Source organism: Perissodus microlepis, chromosome 14 (assembly GCF_051167445.1).
Source record: "Perissodus microlepis isolate ML-2025 ecotype Zambia chromosome 14, ASM5116744v1, whole genome shotgun sequence".
Taxonomy (NCBI): domain Eukaryota; kingdom Metazoa; phylum Chordata; class Actinopteri; order Cichliformes; family Cichlidae; genus Perissodus; species Perissodus microlepis.
The window spans coordinates 31940099-31958779 of record NC_140474.1 but is presented as its reverse complement, the minus strand read 5'-3'; the positions used below and the strand labels follow the sequence as shown (position 1 = coordinate 31958779).

Sequence of the window (18681 nt, the reverse complement as noted above, 5' to 3'; positions counted from 1 at the left end):
CTTTCTGTAATTTATTTGAGTAATCAGCAGGAATAGTGTCAAGGCTTCTTGACAGACATCTTGATCCCAAGAGGATCCCACACTGGTTCAGTGATGTAGCAACGTGTCAGATTTTTTTTTAGCTAACAGCTCTGGAAATTACCTTATTGGTGCAAGGTACAAGGACTGAACTGAAAGTGATTGAAAAGCAGCCAATGTCCAACGAAAAAATTTGAAAGGCCCTCAGAAAGCTGGAGAACTTTTGCTCAAGACCTTTTTTTTTTTTTTTTTTTTTTTTAATAAATTCTAAGCACATCAGGCAAAACATGAAGAAATGGAGGGAGACTCTTTCGCACAGTAGAGTTCATTCTGCTTAGCTCCCTTTCTGTAAAATTCTATTAAAATTACTATGTTCAAAGTAACAAAAATAAATAGGGCTCAGATAAAAGGCCTGACCCTCCAGAAAGCAAAGCTAACATAGATGTTAAAGATCATGAAGGTCCCCTTGCAGTTTTATCTTCCATGTAATGTGACTGACCTGCTGACTGTTTCTGTCATTTAATTTCAAGGGCGCCTTCATTTGTTTTAAAACGTGGCATCCAAAGGAGATTTCACCAGACACAGCCAAGGATCAGTTTGCAAACACTCCAAAGTGACTCCTCAAAACTCCAATGACTGCTGAGCATTAATGGTTGAATTGAATTTAGTTCCAATTAACCATTAGCATTATTGAATCAGTGGAGGCTGATTTCACTCTGTAGCTGACGTTCAGGCACAAATAAATGTCATCATTTCTCTGTTGTCTGGTGACACAGGCATCACCCCCACACCCAGTAAGGCTAATGTGCTCATTACAAAAGAATGATAGTGCTTAATACTTTCAATTTAATTAGTCAGACTCGGTGACCACAGCGGAAATAAAATGCACTTACAAGGAGACCAAAAGAAATCTTTATTTACTTCATTGGAGAAGGCAAATTATGAACAAATAATTTTCATCACTAGGCTGGGCGATGTGTGACAGTGTTCAAACAGGAAAGCCAGTGAATCACAAATATTCATGTAGGTGGGCGTACAGCACATGCAGGAGGTAGTGTGGCTCACTGCCCCGTGTGCCCTTTTCACCAAATGCAATCATGGAAGACTTTGTTATATAATAATAAAAGAAGGAATAATAAAAATGACATATTCTTACACTTGCAACCTCAGTATAGAAAGACAACAACAGACAACAAAGCCCTACATAAAAGGTTTGGTCTAGTTCTCTAACATGATTTTGGAATAAAGGTGGGAAGACACATGATGCCTCAACTAGTTCCCGTTCTAGCACACACTTTAAATTGCACCTGACAGGTTGATTATTTAGCAGGCTACTCAAGGTCCAGTGGCCCTGAGCTGCAAAATACACACAAAAACAAACACTTCACTTTAGGGAAAAGGTAGGCATAGTCTTTTAAGATTTTGAATGCTGGGTCCAAAGTCTCTCACTAAATGTTGGTACTGTTCTTGTGTAAAATATAAACTGAGGGAATGAAAGAGGAGCCCTGAGGAGCCTAAGGGAATACTTTAACAAAGATATTCAAATGATGTACACAATATAGGCAAAGTAGAGGACCACATACACAACATGAAGCTCACAGTTTTTGTGCTGATGTTAATGCCACAGAAGGCTTAGGTTCCTGTCCTGCCTAAATGCTTCCACTGTGTAGTAATACCACTTACAGCTGATTCTGGAATATCTCGGCTGAACTCTTCAGAATGGCCCATTTTCCCACAGATGCTTGTAAAAGCAGACTGCGTGGCTAGGTGCTTGATTTTATCCAACTGTGCCAATGGGACAGAAAACATGTGAATTAAAATGTAGAGGTGTTGCCCAAAATTATACAAGGCAACTATTCTAAGAGTAGAATAGAAAATAACCTAAAACAGCCCTACAATATCACTTCTGTTTCCTTAAAGGGAAATATTGTGTTTGCACAACAGAGCCATCGCATCATCAGATTAGCTCACGTGTATCTGGTGCGTTCATCCAGTTGTGTCATTCTCCAAGTCAGGTTCTCACTGCAGCAAAGGAGTGCAGTGAGTTATAAGCCTGGTTTTTGATCATATAACTTCAGTTTAAACACAGCCGACACATTTGCTTCAGTGATGGAAATGTGTGAATAAGGAGGAACATCCGATCAGCCAAGATTGACAAAAAAGGCAAAAGGCTGTGAGGGTTGTGTACGTGAAGCTACACACTTGGCCATTCTCACGCAAAAGACAACACGTATGACACAACTTTAAAGAGAATGACTGCAAGGTAGACAAAGTCAGACTTCCATAAATGTGCTTGTTCTCCAGCCCACACACACACACACACACACTGATAAAGTTTTATTTAGATCCTCTCTGTAATCAACTGCCTTACTGGAGCAGATGCAATCTATTTTCATATTGCATTATGATTTATCAATACTACAATGATTACACAGTCATTTCATCTGTAATACAAGGAGTACCCACTGAAAATTGTACTGTATCGCTGTAGGGAATGCCTAAACATGCACTTTTGTTTCTTTTTCTTCAGTGTTTTAAAAGACCTATTAGTCACAATTTGGTAATTTTCTGAAAGTAGAATCATTGTTGAAACATAAAAATCATCAGATCACATAAAAGGATTTATCTTTGATTACCAACCTGTTTCATTGCACTCAAATGACTTTGTGCTTTTAGTTTCATAGTGTGCTGATGGGAGAGACGCCCCACGAGCGTGGGAGTCACAGACTCTGACTGTGGGAGGGAGGCAAAATAAACCACTGACAGAACACTAAACAAGTTAAAGACAAGAAAAGAAAATTAACCGTCTCCTGACCTGCAGGAAATTAGAAATTTGAAGTTAAACTTTTAGAAGAAGATCAAAATGAACTGATTTCGACACGTAATTCGACACAGGTGAGCAAAAAGCACCGAGGCTACAAGCGACCTGAGCTTCTGCTGTGGCAACTCAGACAAGAGTTCAACAGACAACACCAGCTTACGCATGCTCTGTTTCATAACTCACATCTGGAACAATAAAGACCTCTGGAATAGGGTCACACACCTGGATGGAAAAAAAGGGCACAAGGGATGTTTTCTTACAAAGACCTTCTCAGCCCGTCTTTTGCAACAAATTCAAGTAAAATCTGCTTCCTCTGTAAAACTGGTTTATCTGTGTTTCTGTGAGGTCCTTGAAACCACAAGATTTAGCACAGATTTATTTTGCTGTGGCTCTTTCACAGACTAAAGGAATGGGGGTTGGGGGTATGGGAGTGTTTCAGAGTTAAGTATTGTTCTGGTCTCAGGTCTGTGCTGGTCCTGGCTGTCATTTTCCACCATACATTCTCTCTATGTCATCCTGGTAATGTGTTTTCAGCTCCTTGCGTTTGAGCTTGAACGCATCAGTCACTAATCCTGTCTCAGGTGTCCACGGTTCTGGGCTCAGCCGGATCTTGCGGGGGATCTCAAAGCGTTCTAGCTGGGCTACAAAGGAAGAAGAAACATGAACTTGGTAAAACCTAGCTTGTGTCTGCAGCTCTGAGATGAAGCTTAACCCCTTCTCTGACTTTCTCACCTGCCAGTGCGGCCTCAGTAATGACCCTGAGGACGAGCTCCTCCACGGCTTTGCTGTTGCACAGCTCCTCCCATGACCCTCGGATACCGTACTGGTCAACCAGAGCCAACAGGTGCTTCTGATTGGGCACCACAAAGCCAATCACGTACGTCTCGTCACTGCAGAGCAGGAAGACGAGTCAAAGAGAAAGAAAAACAGAACAATTATTAGCTTAAACTGGTCTTCAGGATGTGGACGCTGGGCCGAATAAGGTGATGGAGCACCAGAGTGAGCATTCTTTGCAATCTTTTCGTCAGTGAGTGGCATATTTAGCCTTGTAAGGAGATGGAAAAACTACATGCTTGAGAGAGTGTGAACAGATTGAATGCTTCGAATCGCTTGACAAGCAGCTGCACTGTGACCCAGAACTGAGTAAATATTTCAGGCTGCAGAAACAGATCCAGGTTCTGAATCAGAAAAACAAAATGTTTTCGTGAATCTGTGGAAACACACAGAGCAGGAGGGCCTGCCACTTTTAGGGTACAAAATGAAGGTTTTTATTCCTACCTAATAATGAAAAACAGATCAGAGCCCTTTGTTATTAGCTGAGCTTAATTCACTATAGAGATGTCAACTCTGCCTGTTTGTTATCTCGTGCAGGGCAGATACATGGAGCTTAATCAGAAAAATATTGCACCGCAGATCACCAGACAACCAAAACTTTAATAAATGGTCCATTCATCTTCTTCTGCTTGTCATTTGCTAGTTATTCGTCCATCACATAGCTAACACAGATACTCATGCTCACCCTTATACCTTACAACCAATTTAGAGCCTTTAGGCCACAGATGTGGGCCTGTGGGTGTCCTGTGGACTGCAGCTTCAGCAGAATGGATTTTTTTTGCACATCTGCTGTTAATGAATAAGACTGAGACGTGGTAACAACTTTGGCTATTTTTTGTGTTCCCTCAAGCCATTCCTGAGCAAATTGCATCCTGCTGGGTGAGACTGCTGTCATTGGGGAGTGCCTTTGGCATGAAGGGTTTGCTTTGACAGCCCCAGTTTGTTAAGGTGGGTCGATATGTCAAAGTAACATTCATACAGATGAGGACAAAATTATTACCCACCAATTAAATTTAAAGTTTTTGTCAGAATTTTGTGTTGGTTTTTTTAACAGAGCAAAACATTTTTAATGTAACATTTCTTAACATACCAGTTTTCTTTATAACATGTCAATTATTTCTGTTTGCACACAATAACAGACTCATTTAAGAAAAAACAAAAATGACCAATTAATTATTAAATTAGTATCAATAAAGTTATTATTATTATTAGTGCCCTGAACCCTTTTTTGAACCACAGAACAAACTAGTGCTGTGCAATGATGTGCTTAAACTTTTACTGCTAAAAGAAAAAACTTCTGCAGAAAGACAGACTGAAATATGCTAAGGAAACCTGCATACTAGAAGCACGTCCTTTGGTCAGATGAAGTGAAAGTAAAGCTCTTTGGCCACAGAGATGCTGCTTATATTTAGAGAAAGAAGGAAGAGGCGTACAAATCTGGAGGGGCTTGAGAGATTCTCCAAAGAAGAATGGGCTGGGATTGTTCAGGACACGAGTTTGACTTACTGAAAACTACAACAAAAGACTGCAGGCTATTATATAGCATAAAGAACACATAATTAACTATTAGCATCAATAATTTTGACCTTGGTAGTTTTTGTAAAATAATTTTGCTTGTAAGCACACAAAATAAAACCAGGATGTTTGGAAAGGCTGCGTAAGAAATTCCTTGTTCTTCTAACTGGAACTTGGGAAATACACTTTTAAAAAAAGAAACTTTCATAGAGGGACTAATAATTCTGTCCTCATCTGTATCTGTGCCAGAGGGTCCTGAGAGTGGTTGTTCTTGATGATGTGAGTTGGGCTGTGAGCTGGAAAGCTGCGGCTGACTGAGGGTGTTTATAGCAGCAACTGGAGTTAATGAAAAGATGCTGAAAAGCATGTTCATGAACATGTCGCCTGGTCTGCCGTGGTTTGTTTACAGTGGTGCTGAAACCCAGGATGGGGGCACGGCAAATTCAGGACTGGGCTGAAATTGTGGCCAAGCTGGCGGCCACACGCGGAAGCAGGCGGGAGAGGGACCTGCCCAGGAAGGTCGGGCGCATGAGGGACTTGCACAGTCGGAGGTCACAGCGCTCGAGGGTCCTGCCCAGCCGGTGCCAGAGGTCATTGCGCGCAAGGGACATGCCTAGCCCGAGGTCGGTGTGCTGTCTGGAATGGCCTCACACTGTGCGGTCCTGCGTGCTGGCTGCCTGTCCAGCACTCTGTGAGCCCCGGCTCACATCCACGCCTGCTGCAGTGCCACCACTGACCACATGGGTGGCCCCCAGACCAGCTCCGAGGCTGCTGCTGGACACGTGCCCCTGGGCCCATCTCGTCACCAGTGCCACTGAATACCCGGGCGGCCACCTGAGCTCACACCTCCTTGTCTCTGGGCTAGGGGCTGGGGGTGCCGACAGTCCGGGCTGATTGCCTCTCGCACTTGTGTGGGGGGAGTAGGTTCAGCCAGATGGCTCCCTGGCCTCAGTCGGGCCATGGGGGTACGTGGCGGGGCGTGGTCTGTGGTGCCACTGCAGGGCAGGCGGACGCACCTGAGTGGCATCCGCAATCACACCTAGCTGGTATAAAGAGTCCGTACTGGGTCCGTCAGGTGTTGCTGTTGTTGTTAGTGTGTGTAGCTGGGAGTTGCAAAGCTTCAGCCAAGCAGGGTGTAAACAGCAACCGTGTGAGTTAATAAAAAGTTAATGCTGAAAAGCATGAAAATGTCATTAGGTCTGCCGTGGTATGTTCACAATTATAGATTATGGAAAGAAGCTAATGCGAGAGGTCTATTTTATAATTAAAAGTCAAACCAATACGATGATCTAAAAGAACAGGATTCACAGAGATAATAAAGGTTTCAGTGGATCTGTAAACTACTCTTATGTATATTTCACTGCCCCACTCCTCACACACCTGTTGGCATAGGCACAGATGTTATCGATCAGAGGGCAGTTCTTCAGCATTGCCTCCACCTTTCCCAGGGAAACGTACTCTCCTGCCTGCAGCTTCACCAAGTCTTTCTTACGATCTGGAAACACAGCAAAGGGAGCAGCCTGTAAAAACTGTGTATGTCCATGCATATATGTGGATATATCTTAAAAAGAAAGGAGGAAGTGAGATAGAAGGATGCATTTTCTACTCAGCCGTGTGCATCTGAACAAAATGAACATCTTGCATCTGAACATCTTGATAAAAGAGGAAAGTTGGGGGCTGGGGCTGGCTCACTGAAGTAAACAGAAACGTGAAATCATACTAGGATGCGAAGTAAAATGTGATTTGTTAAAAGCTTTTCTGACACACTGATAAATGGCAAGTGGAGATGAAAGGTTGTCTGGAACAAGACCAAGCATGAGAGTCACAACATGGGCACAGCATGAGAATGTGAGCTTCAGACTTAGTGGCGATAAAAACCAGGATAAGACCTTCTCGTTCTACACACTCCACCCACACACACACCTCCTCATGCCTCCTCACCAATGATCTTGAGACAGCCGTCTTCCTGAAACTCTCCAATGTCGCCTGTACTGAACCAACGCTGGCCGTTCTCATCTACAAAGAAGTCCTCTTGGTTTTTCGCATCCTTCTTGTAGTATCCCATGGTTACGTTGGGCCCACCAATGAGAATCTCTCCCCTGGGATAAGGCTTGTCAGTGCTACGGTACCCACCTAAAAGCATCAGCAGATTAGAAATGAAAAAACTTTTATTGGACTGAATCTGCTACATCATAACACTGCTGAGAAACAAAAAAAAAACAAAAAATCAGATGGTATGTTTACTTAAAATTCTATTTTTACTCTGCAAGGAATAAACTCAACTCGATAAGTATCAAAACTTCAACAGAGTGCAATGAAAGTGAGTTATGATTCCTTACGTAAAAAGTGGAGAGACCAGTGCTGTCCTTACAAGGTTACAGAGCAATGCTCAAAGTCCCATGTGTGTATGTGTGTAAAAGATGACCCATAAAGAAACAAAACATGCAGACTGATGTTTTTTTGAATATGAATGCAAATGACCTTGTTTATATCATCATAAAATGTGTGTGTGTATGTGCGTAGTGCCTCTCCCAGTCTCACTCACCCTCCACCCAGTCTTTAAGCTTGATCTCACAGCACACCAGTGGTCCTCCCACTCTCCCAGTGCTGTAATCCCACACTAGAACAGACAACACACATAGACACACGCACATATCAGGGAGCACACTAGCATCAAGGCACAACATTTATTGCCATAGCAACATGACCTGACTTGCTCCCTCACCATGGAAACCCCCATCCCTAAGGAGTGTTTGCAACTCAGTGTTTTCCTGACTCAGATGACCACAGTGGATTTGATGGGTCTGTTGGTCTGGTCTGCCTGGGAAAGGCTGATAGGGTTTCTTACATTTCGCAAATGCTTTGGCAGTGGAACAGATAGATTAATTCATATCTGATTATTGGGACAGACATTGGCACCGTAGTTATGTGAAACATTCTTGATCTTCATGTTTATGAGGGAATGGAGCCTCTCACTTGTGTCTCTTTTGTTTTCTTTTACAAAACTCATAAAATTTCACATTCATTGCTTTTTCTTTTTCCTTTTTTTTAAACTTGATAGGGTCTCAGTGTAGCGTGACTTATTGCTAATGTTGATTTTTCCACACCACTCTGCTGAAAACTCCCTTTTTTTGTTTACTGCAACCCACGCACTGTATATCTACTAATTATTTTCCTCTTATCCATTTTCCCATCCTGGCTATAAGGCCTCTTTCCCTCTTTGTGTTCTCCCCCTGTTTTTATCTCTGCTTTCAGGCTGTCAAAGTTGACGGGAATTTCATGGGGAAAAACCACAAAATAGGAGGGTGCCAGGATTTGCTTGGAAAAATATGGGAAAATTGAGGAAAAACTGGTAGTAAGTATATTTTTATGTTACGTGCCTGGGCTCTATAGATGTAAATTAGCAGCTTTACTAAAACCCAGCATGTTTACATCTTATATATTCACATTGATATCCAGTAATATGGAATGTCCCTGTTAAATAAACAAACAAATAAACAGAACAAGCTAGCAATTTTGCCTGAGAAAATGTGATTTGTGAAATTCTAAGGATGCCTAAAATATTGGCAATATCCCATTTTTATTCTTACATATCATGATAAAATCAGCAATAAAGTGTAATACTGTACATAAACAGTGTCTGTCCCTCTGTTTGTCTTTCTTCCACTGCACACAGACTAAGCATAACGTAACAGTGGTTTGGAGTGTTGCTTCCAGCTGTTTATGAAGCAGGGGTCCTGTCTGTGACTTTATTAAATGCCTGCAGATTTACAGGGTAACTTGCAGTAGCGCTGCCCATTTCGGTATCCATAAAGCACAATAGTAAAATGTGACCTTAAAATTATTTCTCCCACTATGATCACTAAAGGAGGTCTGTAGCTTTAGCTATGCTGAGATTTTTAGGTACACCTAGCAGTAGCTACTACAGTCTACTACCATTGTAGTGAGGCATTTCCCTTGTTTAGTCTAGCCTCGTTTATAAAAATAGGGTCAGCAGAATAATAGGCACAACTGTGAGTGTGTCACAATGATACCAATACAATCGGTGATCATACAGATGAATCAAAGCATGTGTAAAACAGTTTTAAAAAAAAAGGACTGTACTGGACTGAATTTGTTAAACTGGTTGAAGCTAATAAACTCACAAGTGAGTGTATTTTTTTCATTTGCACAGGACAGATGGAAACTGTGATCTACTGACTGATTGTTGCCAAATAGGATACAGGAATTTTACACTGAATGGGTTCAGCTCACATTAAAAATACTGATGACCGGCAGTGCTAACACTGAGACTCTGAGTAGCTACACCTGTGGTATGAATATTAAAGTCCTTGGTGATTTTCAGAAAACTTGACCTCTGACCTTGACATGGGTTGAGGTCACAGAGATTTGAACTCATCTGAGATTTTTAACAGATGCACCTTTGGTATAAGCTTGAAAAATTACATCTGCTCGCTCTCGATTGATCAATTTTCATATTCATCAACTTGGGTGTCCATCCCATCCGCTTACTAGGTGGGGTGATGACAATACATCATCAGCCTTTTAGGGCTGAGGGGTAAAAATTAATGACATAAAATGTTTTCGTTTTTCTAATTTGTGAGTGGTTTGAAATTTTACACATTTCAAACTAAAATAATTTTACACATTACAAATCTTACAGTAGGCATGCCTACTGTAAGATTTCCATTCATGCTCACACTCGCTAATGGTTCCAGCTCCACAGGTCTCCGTCAGGCCATATCCTTGACCCACTGGGCAGCAGAAACACACATTCATGAAACGCTGCGTGGCTGCTGAGAGTGGCGCTCCACCTGAAAGCAACACCCGTGTCTGTCCTCCTAGCAGAGAGCGGACTTTCCTGAACACCAGTCTGGATGAACAAAGGAGGAAATACATGAAGAAATTATGACTTTTAAATATTCCTTGAGAGTCCAAGCTGCAAATGCAACAGTAATTGGTGATATAAGTCTCCATACCTGTCACACAGTGGTGTGGTGTATCCTTTGGCGAGCTGCTCCAGTTTGTAGTTGTATGCCAGAATGAAGAGTGTTCGCTGAACACAGTTCATCTCCTCAACCTTGGTCATCACATTCTTATAGATACGGTCCATGATCTCCTGAAGTCAGGAGGCGGGACAGGGTGAAAAGAAAAAGAGCATTTGGTAAATAAATCAATGAGAGTTTATTAAAGTTTTTTTGAAAGCACGGAAAAGAATCCAGCCATTGTAAGTTGGAGCACGCTCTGCTGGACAGACTATGCGATGACACCGGTTCTAATGTTACCCTAAGCATGTTTTTTCAGCATCAATGTGCAGAAATGTTTGACATCTAAACCAACATATGCACTGATAGCAATATCCCTGTCACAGGACGACAATAGGAGTTAACCTTCATGTTGGGTGGGCTTAGACATATGGTCCCTGCTTTGGAGGTTTTTAAAAAAGATTAAACACTAATGTGTTCAAAACCCCCAAATCTCATATTTAAGCAACTTTATAAAACAAAAAAAAAGATCAACACAAGCACACATGCATGTGTGCTCTTCAAATCTGGTTTCATAACTATAAGGCTCCCCAATGGATATCTAATGTGTTTCTAATTTCTATGTGACCTACACAACTAAAAAAAAACAAAACAAAAGCAAACCAGAAGAGGGAATCTCTCTTTGGAATAAACAAAACCATGTGGTAAACCCACTACTAACTGTGGCCCTAAACATTAGATTGTTTTTTTTATATGTATTTTTTGACATTTAGCCTTTGTTGGATAGGAAGGTAGGGAAACACGGTAGGGGGACAACACACAGGAAAGGATTGGAGCAGACTCAAACCCAGGCCCCTGCAGTGGCAGCAGCTCAACCAGGTGAGCTAAAGCAGCTCCTTCTGAGCTCCTTTGTTTAAAGTATAACAATATGCGAGATAAGCGACAAAGCAAAACATTTGGGACTTCCTTAGAACAGCTTTCACAGGAGAATTATTACCAGAATGAGCATCTGTATTCATCGCTATTCTGATTTACACTAAGTTTCATCTCAAGTACTTTCTGAACACCAAACAACAGACAGACTTAGAAATGAGCTGGTGAACATTAAGCAGCAGAGGATGCAGATATTTTTCCACAGGAGTCCAAGAACAGAGTAAAAAAAAGGAAGTATCACATTTCAATCTGCCTGGTGGCCAGAAACTTGGAGGTCCTAATGAATGCACATGTTTCTCTGTTAATACTGGGTAACTAAGCCACTGTCAGTCATATCAGCTCAAACTATCTTCTTTCCAATGCCCAAAATGCCTTAGCCCAACATTCACAACAAATATCTTCTTTGCTAAAAACGGGCTGAAGTGGTACTAGGAACATGACAGTACAAGGAAGACCAATGTCAATCATGGGAAGTGGTATCAATTTGTATTACCAAAGGGACTGTGGTGCAGAGAACAGAAACCCACAGATCAAGAGCACTTCATCATCTACATCAGTGTCGACAAAAGGCTGGACATGGTGAAATGGGGAAAGGGCACAAACAAACCCCCCTCCCACCAAAAAAACAATAAAAACCAGCTGGTCCTGTTGGGTTTGTGCGTGTGTGTGTACGTGTGTGCATGAAGCAGTGAGAGAGGAAGTCGACACAGGATCCATGCAGCCGCCTGCTGTCATATCACAGCAAACAATTTGTATGTGTGTGCGTGTCGTGGGGATAACCACATGGGGCTTTCTCACGTTCTGTTTACAGCTGTGAATGGTTCCAGAAACTGGGGCCCTCTGGCCTTTACACTACGACCACTGGGAGATGGGGGGGGGTGTGTCTCCATGTGAGTGAGGGGGAGAGAAGAGTGCATCCTGTATTGAATACAACTAGCTCATTAGATGACATTCATTTTCAGGCGTCTTCAGTATTGGCAATGGTCACAGTCAAACAACAAGATATGGGAAAACAAAATCCTGAATGGAGGAAAAGTACCGAGATTATCACTTCATCAATGTCTGCAGTCTGTTGACTTTTGAACAACTGGTAGGTTAGCAAATGTAACTTTTCAGCCTAATAATACAGTTAAAACAATATACATGTAAATACAGTGTGAACTTGGGCATCAAACTGGTAAAGTTTTTTTAAAAAGGAAAAGAACTTTGAGACCACAATGTACACAGATTTGCTCATTATGGAATGTCATATTAATTTGGAGCTTTTAATGCTTTCTTTTTTTCTGTTCTTTTTCCAGACATCTTTAATGAAGCAAATAAAAAAAACAAGAATTGGCTGCATAAGTTTGAATTTCTCTAGGTTTTTCTCAAATTCTCTACACAGAATCAAAAGATTGCACAGATTGCTGTCCATGTATGATTGTAACAGGCAGTTTCTCTTTGCCAGCATAAAAATAATTTATTTCACAACACTCTTTCACTCACTCATTTCTGTCTGGGATTAATAAAGTTCTGATTCTGATTAGATGCCTTCTGGAGAGATGTTTTATGGTGAGACAAGATAAAGACTTGGCTATGTGGCCACAATGATAAGAGATATGTGGAGGGGTAAAGGTGAGGTTTTCAGTGAGAAGCTCAACTTCTGAAAAACAACCCCACACCATAATCGCCCTTCCACCAAACTTGTACACTTTACCGTTCTCCTGGCAACCACCAAAACCAGACTCGTTCATTGGATTGAGAGACCGAGAGGCATAATTCGTCACTCCAGACAACAGTGGTGGCGTGCTTTACACCACTGCATCCAACGTTTTGCATTGTAATTGGTGATATAAGACTTGCAGGCAGCAGCTCGGACATTGAAACCCATACCATGAAGCTCTCTACACACCGTTCTTGAGGTAATTAGGAAACCACATGAAGTTTGAAGGTTTGTTGCTAACATCGCTCTGTGATTTTACTTGGCCTACCACTTCATGGCTGAGTAGTTCTTGATACCAGTTGCTTCCACTTTGTTATAACCCACTGCACAAAGTGATGTTGGAGTGTCATCTTTTATAAGTCATTTTTGGACCTCCAATTTTGGTCCACTGAAGGGGCTGTTTTGTAACACCAGGCATTCACAATGAAACAGGATACTTGATACTTAATGCAAATGCTCTTTTAAACTTATAAAACACACTGTTTCATAAGTTTAAGAGCAAAAGGAATTTAAACATTTTCTAAATACTCTAACCATTACTATTTTACATAGATTTCAACATATTTAATATTTCAACACATTTCAATAAATGACAGTTTTAACCTGGTTACAAACAAATGAGTTGATTAACTAAAATACTATCTATATTGGGACCGACAGACCCAATATAGATTTAGTAGCAAGAATGTCACAAAAAATGTCACAACTGGACTTGTTGCACAGGTGGTATCCTATCACTGTACCACGCTGGACTTCACTGAGCTCCTGAGAGCGAGCTGTTCTTTCACAAATGTTTGTAGAAGCAGTCTGCATGTAGAAGTGCTTGATTTTATTCACCTGTGACTAGAATATCTGAATTCAATGATTTGGATGTGTGAGTGAAGACATTTGGCAACATGTTGTACAAGTTTCCATCCTAGAAAAAGAGCAATGAAGAAATAATTAAAAGCCCCCAAATTACCACGACCTTTATGCCCATGTTGAGTGGATGTAAACCTCTGACCACAACTGTATGTGTCCACTTTTATTGACTACTTGAAGAAATAACATTTATCATACTATGGCTGTAGATATAGCTGTTATAGCTTTCTGAATTGAAGCATGGATTGGACTTTAAAGTATTCCAAAAATACTACAGCCTCCAAAACACAATTTCAGTATATGAATTTTGTAGAATGTCCCGGGAAGAGACACGTATCCTTTTGGAGTTGTGTCAGGATGAGCATCAAGCATAAAACTCTTCCAAATCAAGCATGTGGCGCTACCGGCTATGACAACTCCTTGTGAATAAGGACGTGGTTGTAGAATGGGGGAAAATTAAGATACTGCAAGCTGGAAAATGCAAACTAAAAGACACTTTAACAGTAAAATATAATATAATTAAGACTTCTTTTGGACCTGTAGACACCCTGTTTCTCCAACACGACTGAACAGAGTGCTAAATTTTGTTGACTCTGAGTATTTGTATGAATATCTCTCGGCAGCAAAGCACAATAAAACTACAACCAGAAGAACCTTCAAAAGCGTGAACACTTGGATTCGTTTGAAGTCATGTTTCAGGCTACAGTCTGAATTTTAGTCCATCATATACTATCATTTTTTTCCCCCTTTTAATAATAATCACTTCATACACATCATACATCTACCAAGTAGCTACTAAATGTGGTTTTTGGTTTAGAGCAAATGGGGGTGGGGGGTAGGTTTTTGGACTCTTTCACTTAAAACAGCCATCTGCAGCATTTCTACCAAACCAAAAGTTGAGTGTTGTAAAAGGAAAGTGAAAAGACTGAAACAAACAACTTGTAGCTACAAATGACCTAATTTCACATTAAAGTTTTTTGCATTAACTGTGTAAAATGTTAAAAATGTCCACGTGATTACAGCAGCTTAAATTCTGACATATTCTGACTACCTTGGGGTGTTCTTTAATAAACAAACTGTAAAAAAAATTTAAGCAAAGCCCATCTCGGAGTCCTTACTGCTGAAATGGATTAATTAGTAAAATTGACTTCAAAGACAAGCTGCACTAGGCAACCACAAATATTCAACTTAGACCCCTGGGAATCAAACATTGTCTGGTGATTAAATGCAGCATTGACCATTGGTAGGATGTATTTACGTCAGACCAAGATCCAGCAGATCCAAGACTGCTGGACTCTATCACTGCTATTCCATGAGTAAACCTTGTGCACAGGCCTCAAACGCAAGCCAGCAGCATTGTTTGACACACAGACTCAAGTCGAGTGAGTCAGTGAGTGATACTGTTATTGTTAATGGTAATGGTTCTCTAACACTATACTGGACAGTGCATTAAGACATACCGGGACCGCTGCCATCAGAGTGGGCTGGAGCATACTGGTGTCTCCTTTGCTTCCTTTCTTGATCTTTGTTGACTTAGGGTGGGAGAAAGAAACATCAATTGATAATTTAAATGATCACATTTGTAATTAGCTGTTACCTCATTTTTGGGGTTTGTTTTGCGCATATTCGGACTGAAATGATGTCTAAAAATCTACTAGCTCCAGCTATATACAGTCATGAAAAAGTAAAAGTATCCCCTCTGTCCACTTTAAGGTTGTTTTTGTATCAGTACATAACAGAAAAATAATCTGATGCTTAGCGGGATCTAAAATTATTTAAATACAACCTCAGATGAATATGTTATATTGGTTCATTATTTATTTAACAAAAAGTATGCCCCTGCTGTTTCCACAGGAATTCAGAGGGTAAATAGCAAGCATGTCCTGCAAATCAAACACATGCTTAAAACTGATCATCTGCAAGTGTGAGCACCTCTATAAAACAAGAAGTTTTGGTAGTTTGCTGGTCTCGAGTATCCACATGAGTGTTGATAGATGCAGTGGAGGAAAGACATCAGAAATGATCTTAGAAGAGTAATTGTTGGTGCTCATCAGTCTGGGAAGGGTTATCAGGTCATCTCCAAACTATTTGAAGTCCATCATTCTGCAGCGAGAAAGATTATTCACAAGTGGAAAACATTCAAGACAGCTGTCCATCTTCCCAGGAGTGGACGTCCCAGCAAATTCACCCCAAGGTCAGACAGAGCAATCCTCAGAGAAACTGCAAAAAAACCCAAGAGCTAAATCTCAGACTCTACAGGCCTTTAACCCTTAAACTTCAGGTCAGTATAATTAGAAAGAGAAGTATTTTTTATTTGGAAGGGTTGTCAGGAGAAAGCTTCGCAACTAAACTTCCGCAACAATGTCCTTTGGACAGATGAGACCAAAGTGGAGATGTCTGGCCATACACAGCACAATCACCTTATATTAAATTTATACCAACTGTATAAGGCTTCATGATTTGGGCTTGTTTTTAAGCCACATGACCTGGGCACTCCTTGGATACCAAAGTATTCTACAGCCCTGTGTGAGGCCATCTGTTCTACAATTAAAGCTTGGCTGAAATTGGATCATGCAAAAGGATAATGATCCTAATTTCAGCAGCAAATCTACAAAAAATGGCTGAAAAGAGAAAGAAATCAAGGTGCTGCATTGGTCCAGTCAAAGTCCAGACCTCAGCCTGACTGAAATGCTATGGCTAAGAGACCGGCGCATAAAGGTATCACAAACCTCAATGAACTGAAGCACGACTGTAAAGAAGAGTGGGCCGAAATTCCTCCACAATGAGGTGAGAGACTGATAAAGTCATACAGGATGTTACTGTTTCTAAACGAGGTTCTACAAGCTGCTGAATCATGATGTATCCTTAGTTTTTCACACAATGCTTCTACATGTTGGCTTAGTTTTTTTTGTTGAATGAATAATGAGACAGTGTAATATGTCGTGTGTTCTTATTCATCTGATGTGGTGTTTAAATAATTTCAGAACATGGTAAAGATGTCCTGATATATAAAATCTTAGAACAGACAAAGGGTGTACTTTCTTTTTCACCACTATATATTAAATATAAAATACATGAAAGTCAACCCTAAAACCAGAATGCACTTCAGATGATACAGATGAGAGGTTTTACCTGGTCAGCAAGAGTCTGAGGCGATGAATAGCCAATCCTACAGCCATGAGACACACATACTAGCTCTGCACTGAGCTCCAGTACATGGGCAAGTGGCAGGTAGCCGATGTAGGTGTCTTCTTCACTAAAAACACACGCAGACTTCAAAACCCCCGATTTGATGTGGGCTATTAAATGTTTGAGACTACCGCGGACATGAAGGTCTTAGGGTCATCCCATCTCAAGTCAGACAATTTTTAGAAGGCTTCCTGCTTCACCTTTCCCAATTTGCGTAAAAACTTTACCTTTATATATAAAACACTTTTTAAGATATATATGCATATATTTTTTATTTTTTGTATTGTTCAAACATTGCCACAGATTTCCACAGAATGTGCCACAGAATGTGCAAGGCAAACTGCATGAAAGTGGGTCAATGGGTGTTTGGAAAAAAAAATAATTTGAAAAGGTATTTGTTAAAAAAAACTGAAATTAACAGCAATCATTACAGTCTGTATATTCAATTCGAATTTGGTTGGTTGATTTGAGACGGAATGACCCTTTAGTGAAATTAATCAGTCGTTTATTTCATCAAGCTGAATCAGTACTAAGACAAACTATTGCAAGTTATACATTAGTCATATTTTCAAGATATATACTGTTTATGAGCTACATTTCCTTTGAGTTCAGCCTCACCTACTGAAAACATATTCATCTCAACTCAAGTAACAACCAAATTTTGGGGAAATTTCCATTTTAGTGAACATGTTGTACATTCAAGCCATGAATGAGGGGGAGATTTACATAGCCGTGTTACTTAATCCACAAAGGAAAGCCAACATTTTCATAAGATCGACTGAGACTGTCACAACTAAACCCCTTTAACCTCCATCCATCTCACCCTGACTCCTTTTCTCCCACATTGTTCCTCTACTCATACTAAACTCCCTTCCTTTTCTGTTTCCTCTCACTCCCATCTTAATCCCCGGAGACGGGTCAGTTTCTCTTTTAATATAAGCAATTGAGCTGCATGATGATACCAGCTGAACAAGCATATTTCCCATAATGTTAGTTAAAATATTCCTTTGAAACATGCAGAAGAGAGAAATTTGAACATTGACCTCAGCTTAGTTTTGATTACAGTGAGTCAGTTTTGATTATATTTCTTCTGCTTCCAGTAATCCAGTGCATCACACTCTTCTGTTAATGAACAAACCTAAATGGCATGTTTGCTGGCTGGTGATTCTGCTTGGACGTGTAGCAGAGGAGATAAGCTGCTTTGGAAAGTGAATTTCCCTGCAAAACTGCCTCCATATTTTACAAACAGATGAGTCAAAAATCATCACATTTAAAACCCAAAACTATTAGACCATACCCCGGGGTGTGGTATAATAAGCACGTTTGAGGTCTTTACCACAGGTTGGGAATCCTCTCGGCCATTCCTGTAATCCCAGCGATGATGTTGCTGTGAGAGATCATAACGCCCTTTGGAATGCCTGTGGATCCGCTGGTGTACATGATGACTGCAATGTCCGAGGGCAGCGGGGTCTTGCGCTCACGTGTTGCTTGAATGTCAACAGAGAAAGGCGGTGGCAGAACTGGATTAATGGTTTATAGCACAAAAATGAACCAATTTTTAAACAATCCCCAGAAACACGGTTCATTTGTTGTGTGTGTGCTGGCTAAAAAAGTCTTTTTGTATGTAGGAAAAACCCCATGACTTAAGAGTCAAACACACAGAAATGTTAAATGGTTATCTCAGAAATTAAATAACCTAATTTCAACTAATCAGGTAACACATCTGGCACAATGCAGAGTTTAAATAAGTGTGTTCGCCAAAAACACCATTTGCACGTGTTCATCTTTTCTCTTTCTCATGTCGTTTGCTGCTGTCTGTCCTT

General features: G+C 40.7%; 1 protein-coding gene across 2 annotated transcripts in view; it reads right to left on the bottom strand.

The window, feature by feature from the left end:
- Positions 1–911: 911 nt before the first annotated feature.
- Positions 912–18681, bottom strand: part of acsl3a (acyl-CoA synthetase long chain family member 3a) — a 46125-nt gene continuing 28355 nt past the window's right edge. For both annotated transcript variants that reach the window (XM_084950607.1, XM_084950606.1), the window contains exons 6-15: positions 18195–18345; positions 16802–16925; positions 15130–15201; positions 10168–10307; positions 9889–10061; positions 7734–7808; positions 7130–7321; positions 6569–6683; positions 3572–3729; positions 912–3480 (exon numbers count right to left, since the gene is read on the bottom strand). In XM_084950607.1, the coding sequence (XP_084806733.1) occupies positions 3323–3480; positions 3572–3729; positions 6569–6683; positions 7130–7321; positions 7734–7808; positions 9889–10061; positions 10168–10307; positions 15130–15201; positions 16802–16925; positions 18195–18345 (1358 nt within the window). In that variant the 3' untranslated portion in view covers positions 912–3322. The remainder of the gene's footprint in view (positions 3481–3571; positions 3730–6568; positions 6684–7129; positions 7322–7733; positions 7809–9888; positions 10062–10167; positions 10308–15129; positions 15202–16801; positions 16926–18194; positions 18346–18681) is intronic.